Source organism: Thalia democratica, chromosome 2, assembly GCF_965202585.1.
Source record: "Thalia democratica chromosome 2, ktThaDemo2.hap1.1, whole genome shotgun sequence".
Taxonomy (NCBI): domain Eukaryota; kingdom Metazoa; phylum Chordata; class Thaliacea; order Salpida; family Salpidae; genus Thalia; species Thalia democratica.
The window spans coordinates 64,621,948-64,641,368 of NC_139166.1; the positions used below are offsets into that span (position 1 = coordinate 64,621,948).

General features: G+C 24.9%; 1 protein-coding gene across 5 annotated transcripts in view; it reads left to right on the plus strand.

The window, feature by feature from the left end:
- The window catches only part of LOC145830208 (ubiquitin carboxyl-terminal hydrolase 32-like), a 47,256-nt gene that overhangs the window by 13,307 nt on the left and 14,528 nt on the right, over positions 1–19,421 (plus strand). For 3 of the 5 annotated variants that reach the window (XM_082938127.1, XM_082938126.1, XM_082938128.1), the window contains 9 exons: positions 773–863; positions 1,410–1,671; positions 1,804–1,913; positions 11,582–11,685; positions 12,282–12,387; positions 12,777–12,897; positions 15,637–15,785; positions 17,025–17,106; positions 18,515–18,583. In XM_082938127.1, the coding sequence (XP_082794253.1) occupies positions 773–863; positions 1,410–1,671; positions 1,804–1,913; positions 11,582–11,685; positions 12,282–12,387; positions 12,777–12,897; positions 15,637–15,785; positions 17,025–17,106; positions 18,515–18,583 (1,094 nt within the window). The remainder of the gene's footprint in view (positions 1–772; positions 864–1,409; positions 1,672–1,803; positions 1,914–11,581; positions 11,686–12,281; positions 12,388–12,776; positions 12,898–15,636; positions 15,786–17,024; positions 17,107–18,514; positions 18,584–19,421) is intronic. The other 2 variants (XM_082938129.1, XM_082938130.1) reach the window with 2 other exon arrangements.

Here is a 19,421-nt window from a genome sequence, read left to right on the forward strand (position 1 = left end):
GAGTGATTAGTATAATCTATTTTACTAATAATCTGGACTAAGCTAGCTGCTTAAAGAAAACAAAGTTTTGAAGTATTTAATATCTAAGATAGCAAAGTTTGTAAAACATACAAGTTTAATACTGAAGTAATCCAAGATATAAACACTTAAGTAAAAAAATCAAAATAATATTTTTTAAACTTTATCCAAACCTTTTAAACTTTGTCTTTCTTTTTTTTTAAGAAATTTCACTAAAATTATGTTTAAAATAACAAATATAAAATATTTAAATACTTGTGGTTGTAAGCTACGTGGTGAAAACTAATTTTTCAATCATGAAAATTGGTATTTTTATATGAAACAATTTAAATTTTCAAAGCGAATAAGCAAAATACTGTTTAGTCATCTATGAAGGAGAACCATAGAATATTAATATAGGTATTTTGAAACTTTAATCTATTCATAAATAGCGTACAATTAAAAATACATCATTTAGTTCTAAGTATTGTTATAAGAAGAAGTAACCTAAAACTTAAAATTCTTTAGAGATTATTATAAAACTAAATGCCAGTTTTAAATTTTACCTAAAAATTGTTGTAGTTTTTCAATAAATTTTAATAGTTTAAACAATAAATAAAATTATAATCAAAACTAGATAATGCAAATTACCATAAAAATATACAAAGAATACTTCAGACTAGAAACTAACGTACAAGCATGTCAAACAAGTTTAAAGAGCTTAAAAAACAAAACTGTAGTTAAATTAAATATTTTTTATCAATAAACAAAACAGGGTATGCAAACTTGGATATACGCCTAATAATATTTGGTACGTCGTTTCAAACAAGTGGTGGAAAAAATGGAAAAACTACACCAGATACGGGGTTTGTTATTATTTTTATTTAACTTTTGCTTTTTAATTTAGTTAAAAGTCTTGTAAATGTATTGTGGTGAAACAAGTTGTAGTATAATGTTATTTTGCTCAAAATCTCCGAATACCAAGTATGCATTTTTAATGTCATTGATTTTATCAAAGTTTAAACAGCCTCTCTTATGTAAAATTATGTTGAAAAAAATTATAACTTTTCTGATAAAGTATGTAGTATACGCGGTTTTTGTTTAGAAAATAAAATCTAATCTGAACTTATAAAATCAAATACTGCTTCTTAATTCAAATATCATTAAAGCCTTTTTCCAATACCCAAAAAATTTACATTTTAATCTGAAAGATTAACAAACTCATTGTCATGAGTTTTTTTAAAACCTTTTATTTCATTCATTATTACTTTTTAATCAATATGTTTTACGTTGAAGTACTTGGCAAAATATTTTGCATTGTAGTGACGTGTGTAAATAATCATAATTTAAAGTTATCAGAAGTTTTTTATAGATTTCAGACAACGAAAACTTTTATACTTTTTTTAAATCAGCTCGAAACAAAGGAAAATGGAGTCCTCAAAACTAGCTCACTGAACGGTAGCATAAATGGGACGAGCCATCACCCTGGCAACCACGTTGCCACCAACGGTAACCATGCGGTTGTCAACGGTAACCATGGAAGCAATAAGAACAGTAACCACTCTGTGACGTCACCATCGCCAAGTTTGAGGAAGTCGAGCAGCGCTGGCAGCTCGCTGAAAAGTATTCAAAACCATTTGTTATTTGGCAAGTCGTTAAAAGATATTAAAGCAGGTTTAAACGGGGGCTGAAATGTTTTATTTGTATAAATAATAATGATTTTATTATTTATATTCCATATAAAACTTTACTTTTTTTGGTGTTCTAATACTAAGTATTTGTTTTCATAAAAAAATCTGTTTCCAGAGCAACAAAAAGCGGTTTCCAAGACGCCTTCCACCACAAGTAGTACGTCATCTAATGCCCACCCGGGCCCCATAGACAACAATGACATCATAGAAGATGTTACGTACAAGGTATGACGTCACTTTAGATTTTGTTGATGGGACTTATAGTTTTCAAAACTAATTTTTTTCGAATAGAATTTTTTAAACTTGATAGATATGATTTTCTTCAGATTCGAGTTGTAGTCCTATCTTTTTTAAATAGTTTTGTTAATGTTAACCAAATAGAATTTATGTTTAAGTTTACTTCGTGATATAAGTGTAAGCAATAGGTTTATAGTACAAAACTAGACTTTTTCAAAATACATTTAAACTTACTGTTTGATATTGTAAAGCTCACGTTTTAGTTAGAGATATTTATATATTTATTCTTTCAAAAATTTATTTTGCAAACTAAGTTTCGGTCAAAGACCTCGTCAGTGCTTAAATAAATCTAAAAAAAGATATGTGACAGTCATTGAAAATAGCATTTAAACAATTAAATTAAAAACAAATTATTACTGAAGTGAGATCTCTCTATTTGTTTTCTTAAAAGCAAAACATATAATATTAGAGATGTTTGTTTTATAAAACTAAAATAACTTTAGAAAACAATTTTTTTAGTCATGTTTAAAAGTTAAACTATCTAAAAAGTTATTTTAAATTTGTGCTCAAACCAGGTTTTTACAAAACCAGACCAATTAAAGTTGTTTAATTTGGCAAAATATAACATACACAGTATTCATATTTGAATAGACTAAAAGCCTTTTGTTTTGATTTTTTGCTTTTATAGCAATTACCCTAAAATAACAATACAAAATTAAACAATTATAAATTTCAAAAGATAAAAAAGTTATATAAATCATCAAGTTCGTATGAAAAAATAGTTAAAAAAAAGCATACACTAACGTTTCAAATCATCTTTCGTCTTAACTTCTCTATTTTTGTATTTTTTTTTTGTTTAGTGATAAGCAAAATTAAAAGTTGGTTTTAATAACAAGACTTGTCTAACTTCCGGCTGTTACAATTTAATTGCATTGAAATTTTTGTACGCATACTTAGTTTCAATTTAATTTGTTTATGGTTAATTTAAAGTAATTTTCGAGCTAATTTGCAATTAATAGTCTTTCTAATACAGATAGGTTTTGAAACTATAAGTTTAAGAAAAATCATACTTAATTTTATGTATAAAAGAATATTATGGCCTTCTTTTGACACCATACCGCACAAGTATAAACACAAACAATGGTTTCAGAGGCATTTAAGTTCAACTTTTGTGCTTTTTCTATACCAACACATTGTCTTGTTGATAGAAAAAACTAACAGCGGTTAATAATATTCCTTTTCAAGAAATTTGAATGTGGTTTCAAATTGCTTAGACAATTCGGTGTTGTGTTTTTCTTTTAGTATAAAATTTAGATTTAAAACAAGTTGTTGTAGCTATTTTCCAGTTGATAGTTTTTTAAATATTTTGACTTATGACCATTATATAACTGCTTGAAGTTTATCCATAGTTAAGTTAATTTTGTAATTGTTATCTTAAAACTAAGGAAAAACAAACAGAACAAAAAAAGTCATATCTTTGGTATTTTTAGTGCTTTTAGAGATTTAAAATAAGTTTGGTTTATATTGGTTTTCAAGTACAAAAATCTTGTTTGTTAAATATTGACTGTATCAAGTTCATACAAATTTTATACAATAAGTGATGAATAATGGCTGTTTTCCGAGTAATTTCATAATAAGTTTGTCAAGCTATGATAACTTTCTGTCCTTAAAAACGTTTCCTGGTAGTTAAAACTACTATTGTTATTTTAACTTAATGAGTAAAAAAGCAGAAAAATACTTACTAAAACTTTTATATTTCAAACTTTGATAGTTAAAGTATTTGGTTTATTATTTTAAGAAACAAATTTTCTGATCATTGCTCTTCAATCATGTATTAATATTTTTCATCAGTAGAAATATTAGTTTCGCTAATTTTGATATTTTTGGTATACCACATAATTTATGCATAGTTTAATACTTATTATGATATGTGGTTTGATTTTTTTTTTGATAAATCAAAGTTCTTATATACTTTTGGAAAATATTAGTGTTTTTTTGAATAGTTTCATAATAATTTGTTTAGCTATAACTTTCTGTTCTTAAAAATGTTTCTTAGTAGCTTGAATTACTAATGTTGTTTTAACTTCGTGAGTTTGAAAGCAGAAAAAAAAAAAACGATAACTAAAAGTTTTTTATTTTCAAATTTTGATTGTTAAATTATTCGGTTTGTTATTCTAAGAACGAAATTTTCTAATCATTGCTCTTAATTGATGTAATAATATTTATCTTCAGTAGAAATACTAGTTTCACTAATTTTATATTTTGGGTATACCACAAGAATACCTGTAAGCTTAATCCTATTTGTCTAATATACAAAATATGTATGGTTTGATATTGCATTTTGATTTTTTGAAGTTTTATGGTAAATTTGCTACATATTTCACGGCTTGTATTCGCTAAAGTCATTTTATTTCAATGCATGATTGAAATGCTTTTTTGTACTTTTTATTTTGTTTAATGATAAACAAAACTAAAAGTAATAACAAAACTTGTCTGACTTCCGGCTGTAACAATTTAATTGCATTGAAATTTTTGTGCACATACTTAGTTTCAATTTAATTTATTTATGGTTTTCTGGTTGATATAAAATAGTTTTCAAGCCAATTTGTAATTAATCCTCTTTGTAATACAGATAAACTTATAAACTATAAGATTAAGACATTTATTAGGCTTTTTCAGAGGCATTTAAGTTCAACTTTTGTGCTTTTTCTATACCAACACATTGTCTTGTTGATAAAAAAATAATTACAGCGGTTAATAATATTCCTTTACAATTGCATGTGATTTTAAAATGCATAGACAATTCGACGATGTGTTTTCTATTAATAAAAATTTAGATTTAAAACAAGCTGTTATAGCTATTTTCGAGTTGATAATTTTTAAAAAATCTTGGTTTGTGACCATTGCATAACTGCTTAAAATTTATCCGTATTTTGATTTCATGTTGTTATTATTATATGAAAACTAAGTAAAAACAAATAGTACAAATAATTAGTTATATATTTGGTATTTTTCATACATTTAAGGATTAATATAAGTTGTGTTTATTTTTGTTTGCAAAGACAAAAATCCTGTTTATTAAGTTGTGACTGTATTAAGTTCATATAAACTGTATACCAGTGATGAATAATAGCTGTTTTCCGAGTAATTTGATTATAAGTTTGTCAAGTTATGATAACTTTTTGTCCTTAAAAACGTTTCCTGGTAGTTCGATTTACTATTGTTGTTTTAACTTATGAGTATAAAATCAGAAAAATACTTACTAAAATCTTTTAAACTTTGATAGTTAAAGTATTTGGTTTGTTGTTATAAGAGACAAATTTTCTAATTATTGCAGATTATTCATGTATTGATATTTTTCATCAGTAGAAATATTAGTTTCGCTAATTTTGATATTTTTGGTATACCACATATATATTTTGCATGGTTTAATACTTATTATGATATGTGGTTTGATATTGTATTTTGATAGTTAAAGTTGTTATATATTTCGTGGAAAATATTAGTTTTTTTTTTTGAATAGTCTCATAATAATTTGTTTACCTATAACTTTCTGTCATTGAAAATGTTTAAAGTAGCTTGAATTACTAATGTTGTTTTAACTTTGTGAGTTTGAAAGCAGAAAAAATGCTAACTAAAAGTTTTTTATTTTCAAATTTTGATTGTTAAATTATTCGGTTTGTTATTCTAAGAACGAAATTTTCTAATCATTGCTCTTAATTGATGTAATAATATTTATCTTCAGTAGAAATACTAGTTTCACTAATTTTATATTTTGGGTATACCACAAGAATACCTGTAAGCTTAATCCTATTTGTCTAATATACAAAATATGTATGGTTTGATATTGCATTTTGATTTTTTGAAGTTTTAAGGTAAATTTGCTACATATTTCACGGCTTGTATTCGCTAAAGTCATTTTATTTCAATGCATGATTGAAATGCTTTTTTGTACTTTTTATTTTGTTTAATGATAAACAAAACTAAAAGTAATAACAAAACTTGTCTGACTTCCGGCTGTAACAATTTAATTGCATTGAAATTTTTGTGCACATACTTAGTTTCAATTTAATTTGTTTATGGTTTTCTGGTTGTTTTAAAATAGTTTTCAAGCCAATTTGTAATTAATCCTCTTTGTAATACAGATAAACTTATAAACTATAAGATTAAGACATTTATTAGGCTTTTTCAGAGGCATTTAAGTTCAACTTTTGTGCTTTTTCTATACCAACACATTGTCTTGTTGATAAAAAAATAATTACAGCGGTTAATAATATTCCTTTACAATTGCATGTGATTTTAAAATGCATAGACAATTCGACGATGTGTTTTCTATTAATAAAAATTTAGATTTAAAACAAGTTGTTATAGCTATTTTCGAGTTGATAATTTTTAAAAAATCTTGGTTTGTGACCATTGCATAACTGCTTAAAATTTATCCGTATTTTGATTTCATGTTGTTATTATTATATGAAAACTAAGTAAAAACAAATAGTACAAATAATTAGTTATATATTTGGTATTTTTCATACATTTAAGGATTAATATAAGTTGTGTTTATTTTTGTTTGCAAAGACAAAAATCCTGTTTATTAAGTTGTGACTGTATTAAGTTCATATAAACTGTATACCAGTGATGAATAATAGCTGTTTTCCGAGTAATTTGATTATAAGTTTGTCAAGTTATGATAACTTTTTGTCCTTAAAAACGTTTCCTGGTAGTTCGATTTACTATTGTTGTTTTAACTTATGAGTATAAAATCAGAAAAATACTTACTAAAATCTTTTAAACTTTGATAGTTAAAGTATTTGGTTTGTTGTTATAAGAGACAAATTTTCTAATTATTGCAGATTATTCATGTATTGATATTTTTCATCAGTAGAAATATTAGTTTCGCTAATTTTGATATTTTTGGTATACCACATAATTTTGCATGGTTTAATACTTATTATGATATGTGGTTTGATATTGTATTTTGATAGTTAAAGTTGTTATATATTTCGTGGAAAATATTAGTTTTTTTTTTGAATAGTCTCATAATAATTTGTTTACCTATAACTTTCTGTCATTGAAAATGTTTAAAGTAGCTTGAATTACTAATGTTGTTTTAACTTTGTGAGTTTGAAAGCAGAAAAAATGCTAACTAAAAGTTTTTTATTTTCAAATTTTGATTGTTAAATTATTCGGTTTGTTATTCTAAGAACGAAATTTTCTAATCATTGCTCTTAATTGATGTAATAATATTTATCTTCAGTAGAAATACTAGTTTCACTAATTTTATATTTTGGGTATACCACAAGAATACCTGTAAGCTTAATCCTATTTGTCTAATATACAAAATATGTATGGTTTGATATTGCATTTTGATTTTTTGAAGTTTTATGGTAAATTTGCTACATATTTCACGGCTTGTATTCGCTAAAGTCATTTTATTTCAATGCATGATTGAAATGCTTTTTTGTACTTTTTATTTTGTTTAATGATAAACAAAACTAAAAGTAATAACAAAACTTGTCTGACTTCCGGCTGTAACAATTTAATTGCATTGAAATTTTTGTGCACATACTTAGTTTCAATTTAATTTATTTATGGTTTTCTGGTTGATATAAAATAGTTTTCAAGCCAATTTGTAATTAATCCTCTTTGTAATACAGATAAACTTATAAACTATAAGATTAAGACATTTATTAGGCTTTTTCAGAGGCATTTAAGTTCAACTTTTGTGCTTTTTCTATACCAACACATTGTCTTGTTGATAAAAAAATAATTACAGCGGTTAATAATATTCCTTTACAATTGCATGTGATTTTAAAATGCATAGACAATTCGACGATGTGTTTTCTATTAATAAAAATTTAGATTTAAAACAAGTTGTTATAGCTATTTTCGAGTTGATAATTTTTAAAAAATCTTGGTTTGTGACCATTGCATAACTGCTTAAAATTTATCCGTATTTTGATTTCATGTTGTTATTATTATATGAAAACTAAGTAAAAACAAATAGTACAAATAATTAGTTATATATTTGGTATTTTTCATACATTTAAGGATTAATATAATTTGTGTTTATTTTTGTTTGCAAAGACAAAAATCCTGTTTATTAAGTTGTGACTGTATTAAGTTCATATAAACTGTATACCAGTGATGAATAATAGCTGTTTTCCGAGTAATTTGATTATAAGTTTGTCAAGTTATGATAACTTTTTGTCCTTAAAAACGTTTCCTGGTAGTTCGATTTACTATTGTTGTTTTAACTTATGAGTATAAAATCAGAAAAATACTTACTAAAATCTTTTAAACTTTGATAGTTAAAGTATTTGGTTTGTTGTTATAAGAGACAAATTTTCTAATTATTGCAGATTATTCATGTATTGATATTTTTCATCAGTAGAAATATTAGTTTCGCTAATTTTGATATTTTTGGTATACCACATAATTTTGCATGGTTTAATACTTATTATGATATGTGGTTTGATATTGTATTTTGATAGTTAAAGTTGTTATATATTTCGTGGAAAATATTAGTTTTTTTTTTTGAATAGTCTCATAATAATTTGTTTACCTATAACTTTCTGTCATTGAAAATGTTTAAAGTAGCTTGAATTACTAATGTTGTTTTAACTTTGTGAGTTTGAAAGCAGAAAAAATGCTAACTAAAAGTTTTTTATTTTCAAATTTTGATTGTTAAATTATTTGGTTTGTTATTCTAAGAACGAAATTTTCTAATCATTGCTCTTCATTCATGTAATAATATTTATATTCAGTAGAAATACTAGTTTCACTAATTTTATATTTTGGGTATACCACAAGAATACCTGTAAGCTTAATCCTATTTGTCTAATATACAAAATATGTATGGTTTGATATTGCATTTTGATTTTTTGAAGTTTTATGGTAAATTTGCTACATATTTCACGGCTTGTATTCGCTAAAGTCATTAACTTTTTTATAAGTAATCAAGTAAACTATACAAACTATTTAATAGTTGGTTTAAGGAATTATAAGCTAAACCTAGTTTAATACTAATCAGTTGTTATATTTCGAACTAAGTTTAGTACTGACCTCATTTAAAGTGAAAGTTGCTGAAAGTTTTTTTTAACCCACTTTTACAAATGCTTACAAAAGGAATGTTTTTTAAACATTTTTTACTTCAAACTTTGACTTGTTATGAATGAAATGAATGATTAATTTGCACTGAAAAATGGAAAAATATTTCAACTACTCTCTGTCGACACTTATGTAAATAATAACACAAAAAGCAAGCAAATAAAAGATTAGGAGAAATTTTAATGTTTACAGTTTGATACTTAAACACCTGATTTTATGATTGTTTACAACTGTATTTGTATATAGTTCCATAAAAAGTTTCTTTATAATTATTTTCCACGTAGTATCAATAAAATTAAAAAAACTATTTCCGCAAACTAACTTTCTATAATTATGTTTAAATTTTAATGAAAATAGTTTTTGTGATATATATTTAGTTTTTTTTTTCTACAAATAAAATATTTTAGATTTCTTTATAACTTAATCACTGCTAGTCTATTACATAGACAATTAGTCCAACAAGTTTTTGATACATTAGTTATTATAACTTTAACTATAATTATGTAATTAGTTAATAAATATTATTAGACATTTAATTATTTTTATTACTCTCCACATTCTCATTTCATAGATGTATGTGTAATCAAGTAAAAGTTTAATGCATTATTTTAACATTAATTTTGTTTTTTACAAATCAACTATTTTATTTAAACAAACTTTTACTTATTTTACATAAGCCTTATTTAAAATATAATATGAAAAGTTCCACAAAGCTTTTTCAATAAGTGGTGACATACACTTAAACTAAATTATTTTTATTAATGAAAAGTATATATAAACATCTACCATATAAAAAACTAATACAGACGTTCAACTGAATAACTACCATAATTTTTGTTTTAAAACAAATATTTTATAAAAATATATAATTGTATGCTATAAAGAAGTATAAGATATAAAAACTAAGGTGAAAGATAAAAGTTTAATTCTGCTTTGTTAGATAAGAAAATTTATTTAGCAAGATAAATTTACTTTTTATCTTATATGTTTGATTATTAAATTTTTTTCTACAATTTTAGTTAACTTGGTTAAGTTTTTATTGTAAATTAAATACTTAAATATTCTTTAACTAGTGAAATTTATAAGATGAGGTTAATTTTTCATTACCTTTAAAAATTAGTGTAATTTATAACTAGCTAATTTTATTTTTAATAAAGTAATGAGTTGAAATTAAAATAATTAGCAAATTGGTTCAAACTATTATTATCCATTTTAAGCTATTAATGGTTGAATAAACGTGCACTTTTGAATAATACAAAAGCTAATTATCTAATTAGTTGAATTACAAAAAGTTTCAATAAAGTCTGCTGAAAAGTGATTAGTGCAATTCTGTTTGGATAACAATAATTTAAATCAATTTTGAGTTTGTATTCACTTTTAAGTAAAGCTTTTGTGCAAATGAACAAATAACACAAAAACGTAGAAACTTGACTTTTATGTTAAAAAGAAATTATTACGATCACACAGTGAGCTCTATCTTAATCGTGTTATTGATTTTTCTACTCAACACACACATGATAAAAGTGCATTGATTGTACGAGTTCATCTGAATTTTTATTTAAAGATTTTTTTTGTATAATTTATTTTACTTACATGAAATAAACTAAAACAGTTTCACCCTGATTGTTATCAAAATATTGTTAGATTATCCCTTAAGATATGTTTTGAATTTTATCTTAACTAATAGTATATAAAGGACTTATACTTTCAATTCAAAATTAAGTTTATATAATATACAGTTTATATAATATATATAACCAAAAAATGTATTTAAAAAGTACAAAATATATTAAACAGTAACAAAAATAGCAACAAAACAAATTAAAATAAGAACAAACAAGACAAAAATGAACATAAATTACCTTGTACAGAATTTGTTTTTAAGATTAGCTATTTAAAATTATTCAATTTATTTGACACGTTATAATGTGTATTTTTGAGAATCTTTAAAAATCTTTGCTAGTATTTTTATTGTTGTTCTGGTGACACGCTTAAAGCGTAGGTACTATAGCAAACAAATCGAACTTAGGTTGTTTTTTTTTGTATTATTAATAGTTTATATTTATATATAGTTTAAGTAGAAAAAATACCTGAAACTATGTGTTTTTATGACAGTCGTGTTTCCAGAAAAATAATTTTTATCAAATATTTAATATTTACAGTTTTTAGCTATCGAAAAAAAGTTATGTACTGTTCAAGATATATATTTGAAACTATTAATTGTAAAACTATGTATTTAACAAAAAACATTTCATAGAGTTTATATAGTTTCAATGTAATAAAAGCATTTAGTTGTCTCTATGTGTCCCTGTGTGGATTTATAGTTCTAAAAAATGCAGTAACAAATTTTGTCTTTTAAAATTAAGAACAACGAAAACTAAATTATTTTTTGTATATGCTATAAAAAGGTTTAAAAAGAAACTTAGTTGTTTTTAATATCTTTATACAATCTACACATTGTGCTGTAAAGAAAGCGCTTCATTCATTACCTTTTTTTTTCTTTAAAAGGACTTAAAAGATTACATTATCATTTAACAATTTACAAACAGGTGAACACACTCACGGATGAGGGAGGTAGGTTGAAAGAAGGTTTGAAGCAAACTGAAGATTTTGAAACCCTTCCACAGCCTGTGTGGAAAGCACTGTACAGCTGGTTTGTTATTATTTACTTTTAAAAACGTTATAGAATATCTGAAAAGCTGGTTTGTTTTTGGTTTTTCAATTTAAAGTGTAACTACTGATTGCTTTTATTAGTATTTTAAAAAAACTTAATTGCTTCATCAAAATAAACGGTTTTTTTTTTACTTTGTAAAACTTCGTTAAACTGTATGAAAGGCTGTTTTTTTTTTCTTACTTATATTTTTATGACACCAGTCCATGGATTCATTAATGTTTTGTTTTGTATATTTTATTGGTAAAACTGAGTGCAGTCATCGACACAGTGTTTGCTTTCAACCCTGATGATCACCGCTAATAAACAAAAGTTAAAAAGTGTCACTATTGTATTTATTTCAAAAGATAGGGCAAACATAACTCAAAGACACAGGTATCAAAGCGAGGATTTCTATACATTATATAACATATGGTTATCATTATTGTCAGTAAATTTTAGTAATTTTTCCCTGGTATGGTGGATGCATTTAGTTTTATAAAAAAGCAGAAGAATAGATAAAATATAGAAATAATGCTCTTTACAGATTGTAGTTACATGATTCATCTTTGTTTTCGACAAACGTTTAATACTTTCAGGTACGGTGGAAACATAGAACTTCCGAGGTTGATACCCCAACCCCACAAAAATGAAGATCCTTATTTGGAGCTTAAAAGACTCCATTTCTTCATTGTCAGGCACACGGTTCGTTAATTGTTTACTGTCTAACTTTATAACCTTGCGAGTTAAAAAAAATTATATATTGTTATATGGAAGTTTTTAAATCTATTATAGGATAAGCTATGTAAATCTTATTTTATATCTATTATCTAATTGTATATGTATCACATAAAAAGTAAATAATTGTATGTAATAAACATCATAATATTTTGTACTTTGCTTTTAAAAGACATAGAATTTATTAAAACTCAGCTTTTTTTATTCTTAAATTTTTTTCAGCTCCAAGCACAAAGTTAGCTTGCTTTAAATTAGTACTAACTTGTAAAGTTCATGTTATTAAGACTTGAAATTTTTATATAATCTTAACAAAAATGTTTATGACTTCACCGACTTATGATTATGACGTCACGCAGAAGTGGCAGTCGCAGCACCAGCACCCTCTGACGTCACAGAGGAGCTCGCTGTTGCATCACAACGTGGGAAGTGTGGTCAGCAAGTCGCTCAACTTAGTCCTCGGTAAATATTTCTGTCAAGGTTCAAATTAGTTATTGCTTGCATTAACATTCCAGTGCCTGCGGTGGGTGGTTCAGTATTACTCAGTCTGAGTTTGAAAGTAATCAGCACACACTCAAGAAAGTTTAAAGTTTTTTGGAAAATCAGGTTGACTCAGACTTGATTTTTTTTCTCTGCAAAACTCAGGAATTTTCACTCAGGCTAGTAAAAGGCTTACATAAAACTCAGGTTGGCTCAAGCTTTTTCAATTCTTTTTTTTTTTTGCAAAACGAAAGCCATTTTGGACACTTTTCTTAAACCTCAGGTTAATTTTTATGACTTGATTTTTTAGTGCGTTTTAATTCTAGATTTTAAATACTAGGTTATTATTTTGTTAGTTTTATGAATTTAAGCTTGAATAGTTTTTTTTTCTTTTTTTCTTATAAACTCAATCTAACTCGGGCTAGATTTGGTCAATCATGTTAGCTAATGATACTTTTATCTGTATAAATTTAAACAAAATTTAGTAGACTTATGAAACTTGTTTTTACTTTAAAACATTTGCAGTTTCAAGAAAAAAGCAAGACAATGCTTTTTTTAGTTTTTAGGCACAAGTTATCAATAAACTTGAATAAAATTATTTTTTAGGTAGTTTTTATTTCCCACCACTGGTACTGTACTGCTTGTATCATTATTTGTTGTCAAATTTGTTTTCTGTTTTGAAGTATTAATCTTCAACCATAGATACGGTATTTCACAACCAAACTTTGAAAAAATGTCTAAATAACATCTTTAAACTTAAAATGTTAGTTACAATTGTACACTAAAACTTTTAGCTATACCAATTTTCGTTGTTATTTTCTTATAAGTAATAAAGTAGAGCAATTAAATGTTTTATATACCTCATAAAATAATTCTTTGTTGTGAACTACTGATGTATGTCTCTAATATATTAACCGTTAGTGACTAGCTAGTCAAAATATTAATGTTTTTTTTTAAGTATTGTTAGCATTTAACAAATCTAATTAAGTTTTAGCAAACTATGTTACATACAAGAACAAAATCTGAAAAGTTGTAAAAAATCGTAATACTATATACTTATATGTAATCATTTGTACGCTAATTGTCATTAAAAAGTTGTGGTATTTGGTGTTAGATAGTTTAGTTGTTATACATCAAGATTAGTTATAGTCTTTCGCCAAATTTACATACAGTTATTGTTGAAAAATGCCTCATAAGTCATATTTCTACTTTAGTAGATCATTGTAAAACTTTAATTTAAATAGTTAAAGATAGTTTATAAACAGACAAATTTTTAACTTGAGTTAACCTTAAACTTGCTTTTTAATACATATTTTTAAATGTTAGTTATAAGTTAATTTTTTACCTAATAAAAACTTTTATATCATTTAAAAAAAGTTTTCTTACGTAGGGTCTTTCATAGGTATAGCCAAGTTATTAATTCTCATCATATATTACTGACATTTTTAAGCAAACTAATCACTAGCCTTTACTTTTACATGCATGCTGTATTTCATAAAATTATTTAAAGTGTTTTTGTTTCAATTAGTTCATTAGTTTGTTGTTCGTTCACGTTGTTATTTAAGAATTATTTTTGATACATTAGTGATAGAGATTTTTTAATACTTTTATTAAAATTACTGCTTAAAATAATTTAAAACATTCATAAGCTTTTCGTACTAAAAGTTTCACCTTCTTTTAAGTAAATAAAGTTATATAAATATAAAGAAATTTTTGAATATAATAACAAATACTAAGAGCTAAACATTCTACATGTAACAATTTTAATTAACAAACACAAAAAAAATCAAGTATATAAATACTTCTAGCAAACTTTGTCTCTAAAAGTGTTCTGTGGTATTTTATTCACAAATCATATAAAAGTTACAAAAAAAGTTTTTGGCCAGATTTAAAATATTAAAAAGCAATATTAGTTAAATAAACTCTAAAAATACGTAAAATAATTATTTCTAAAAAAAAAGTAACAAATTAAAATAAAACAAGTCTTAAACAGTTTGTAATGATTCAAATTTATCTGTATAAAAAGCATATATAAAAACTAAAAACAAAATTTAGTTGAGAAAACTTAAGGTCTTAAAGTACTCTTTGAAAAAATAGGTTAAACCAACAAAGTTGTTCACAAAAAATATTGAAAGAATTAAAACATTAGATAGTTCCTGGATAACTCTAATCTTATTATTTATCTTTGGAATTTTTTTAAAACTATAAGTGTGAACCAACAAAAATAACAAAAAATACTAATTATTATTTAATAAAATTTCGTATTAATTTACAAAAAAAAACCTTGACGTAAAGTTTTCAGGCCAAACAGTAAACGAAATGGATAAAAGTAATTAATTTATTATTATATGACCGAAATTTTTTCTGGACAATTAATATTTAGATAACTTATTTAGCCAGCTTTTTAACCCAGGATCATCAGAACGCGTAGACAGAAAATTTTGATAATAAAAATGTCATTGCAAAAAAATTTGTGGTTAACAGAACAGTCAGGACTAAAAAACAAAAATAGCACAGAAAGTGAATATAATATAATATTTAAAATAACATTATGTTGTCCACGGGATCATCAGGACCAAAGAGACATGTATAAAAATAATAAATGCTCAAACATAGATTAGTTTAATTATCAACATAGGATCTAGTGGACCGAAAAGATAAATACAGCATTAGAAAAATAATATATATAACAACATACTTGATTAAAACATTTTATACGTATTTTAATTATCAACACAGGATCTAGTGGACCGAAGAGACAAATCCAGAGCAGGGCCACGTTCAGCAGGAGGCACACCGTCGGTCAGATGTCGCAGTTTCTCAGTCAGAGGTTGAAACTGAGTCAGGAACAGATGAGGATCTGGCACCTAGGAGACGACATCAATTCTGTTTGTTTTGTTATTTATTTTTTAAGGTTATAAATTTTTATTTAGTAGCTTGTATTGTTTGTATAGGTTTATAAAACAGCGTATAGTAAATAAATAAGTAATATATTTATCAAACTCAACAAACAGAATAGACATTAACTCTGTTTGTTTTATTATTTATTTATTTTAATATTATTATTAGTTATTTAGTAGCTTGTTGAGTAGTTATAGATTTATAAAACAGCGTATAGTAAATAAATAAGTGTTTATCAATTTTATTCGTAACCGAGGTCTGAGTTTTTATATTTTATTCATACCAGCAAAAATTTTAATCATTGGTTATATTTTTTTATTCTGCCTAGGTTTTTATATAACTTGTAGTCTTATTTTTTCAAACATTTCATGAACAACTTCGTTTTTGTATTGTTTCATGAGGTATATATGTTATATATGAAAAAAATTCTAAGTATTTAAAAACTAATGAAAATAAGCTACAGTAGATTGATTATGTACTATAGTATCATTATTTTACTTTTATACTTTATGTAATATTAATTATTTTCATACAGTTGTTATAATTTCTTATGTACAGCAGTTTTTATAAATAAAAAAATATTAGTAAAAAAAAGATGAACAAAGTTTAAGCGTGTAAATTGTGCTACTAACAGTTTTCTGTTTTCTAACAAATAGCTTTAAAGGTAAAACCATACGTTAATGTTTTCTTTTAAAACAAAATTCCACCATTTTCGATGGATTTTCGTTACAACTGTTTCAAACAACCTCTGGAGAATATATGTGTATTAGTAAATCAATATATTTAGAGACAAGTTACCGATCAATGCTTGTTGAACCAATACACATTTATCCCTACTGTTACTTGAAAACTTTCTTGGCTTAAGTTGCTTCTTAAAACTCTCAAGTATTTTGGAAAGTATTTTATTTCAAATATTTTAAACCAACTTTATGATCAAATTTTAATTTTTTTTTCAAGTCAAAAAGTTTAATGTTGATGTAGTAAATTTGTAGTTCTAAAAATAATTTTACAAAAAATCAATGGTTGAAAAAAATTAGATTGAGTTTTAAAGTGTGATTTTTTTACTTTGTTGTGTTTTAATTTTTACTGTTTGTTGCACATTTAAAACTAGGATCAGTCGTTGGCATCATTCTTTTTAATTTATACTCTTCATACCTTACTATTTCTAGCAGAACTGTTGTAACAAACAAACTATCTATTATATATTAATTACAAACTTACAACAGACAAGTGGCACCTTGCTTGAAAACGAATCTCTTTCAATTGAAGACGCCAGCATCCCTGATAACTCTAAGTTGCTCGTTGAAGGTTTGTTGTTTATAATTTTGTCACATAAATGGATTTTATTTTTGTAAGGAAAAGATATATGATTGTGATGTATTGTTAAAAACTACAGGAAACATTTGTCTAAGTTTTCAATTTATAGTTAATTGACTAGTATTTCAAATAAAAGCGGTTTTGTATGTGAAAAGAACTGTAAAAGCGGGTAATTAAATTTGAAATATTTTAGGTTCTGCTTATTATTTAAATGTTTTTTTGTTTGTAGTATTTAAGTTAAACAAAAATATTCTTACTTTTTTTATTTAGTATGTTTACGTCCAGATTTTGATAAATACACTTAATTTAAGCTAGAAATCATAATGAATTAACATTATATTAAACTTTGTAATGTCTAAGTATTTTACTAATAATATAAGTTTTTATGGTTTGTTTTAATTACCTAACTTAATTTATTAATTAAAAGTAATTTTTGTATATTTCTTTTTTAAGTATATGTTTTAAACTATAATAATTATTTAAGTATATTAAAGTAATGAAAATCTAGATTTAAGTTTAGATTTATATTTTACTATCAAGTTTTAACAAAACAGATTACCTAAATTTTTCTAAACAAACTCACAAAATAGTGAGCACATCAATTCAATACATAAAAAATTAGATAAAAAATCAGCACAGTATTTTCAAAATCGATTATTGACTATCGTAAGCACAAAATTTCTACACGAACTGATCTAATGTAGAGCTGAAACACTCATTTTTTTATGTTTTAAAATTGTTATATAAACCAACTTTGCGAGCAAATGTACCAGAGCTCCAAAAAGTGTGCACCTGTGCACAGTTGGTTTTCGGAAACACCGGTTTAAACAACTGATTTTTAAGACTGTAAGTTTTTTAAAAGTTCTCTGCCAGCAGAATTTTAAAGCTTGACCGTTATCATTGAGCTTCTAGTAGCTTTAGATGTTAAACTTCTAAAGCTTTAAAATTAGGGTTTATAAAGGTTTACTGGGTGTATTGGGAGCTTGATGATCCGAGTGGTCAAACATTTGTTGCAAATTTGAGTTATTCTCAAGGTATATGAAAATATCAAGACTTTTTCTGTAAATTTTCCGTTAAATGATGTACTTTTTTAAAGAAATACTAACCCAATGGGTAAAAAGTGAAAAAAAAAGTTTCTACTAAATTTTGAAACTGAAAAAAAAAAGACTAATCTGGCTTAGTTGTACCTGTTAATTCAATTTATAATCATCTTCGTTTGCCTTGAGACTTAAGAACTTGTAGTTGCAAATTTAAAAGACACGTAACTTAAACATACAGTTTTTAGTTATTTTGCAAAAAAGTTGATTCAGAGAATGATTACATATTATATTTGATCCCAAATATTAAACTTTAAACACATTCTGATCTTCATAAAAGTAAGTTGAAACTTTTTATTTAGTACGCAATCAGGACATGAGTTGGCCGGAAGAATTATCGCAGATTGCTCAGAAAAACAAAAGCAAACACAGTAAGTTTCAACAAAAATCAAAATAATTAGTTTGCAACTAAAAATTGCTAGAAAGCTTGTATTGTTGCTTGAACGTTGTGATACAATGTTGTTTTGTTCTGATTGTTTTATCACTTAATCTACCAAAAATTATAGTTTTTTACCAACTGTTCTACTAACAGGTAGAATAATAACAGGTAATGGGTCTCATTTTAGATGTTACTTTTAGCTTTCAGATATTTTAAAATTCCTGTTTCAATCATTTACAGGTATAACTTAAGTTCTTCACTGTAGTCTTTTAATCTAATTAGTTCATGTTTTGTTTTTTATCTTGAATGTTGCTTTGTGAAACAGTTCATTTTGTTTGTTAATTTTTATACAGAAAAAAAAGACTGCAAATTAGTCTTGTACTGAAACTTTCTTATATGAGAGTCTAACTATATAAATAATGTTACTGTTTGACTTTAGTTAGAATTTATTTAGGGTCTATATAACTTTATTAAAGGATACTTTAAATAATTAACAAGCATGAAAAGCTTTTTAACCTGATATTTTAGAACTAATTTTTAAGTTTTTATTTTGTTATATAATTAAGTACCTTATTTACCGTTTAGTTGTTCGCTTCATTATTTCTGTAGTGTTGTAACCTTTTTATTCAATGAAAAATTTATGTAAACTTGATTAAATATACAGTTATTAGTTTAAAGAGTTAAAATAAATGATTTAATAAATAATTTAGCTCTATAAATTTTATTTTACTTTTAAAAATAACTCAGGAGCTTAACTTTAGAAGTAGTTTTAGTATTTTTTACCAAACTGTCATAATATTTTATTAGGTAAGGAATTAGAATGTGTTTTT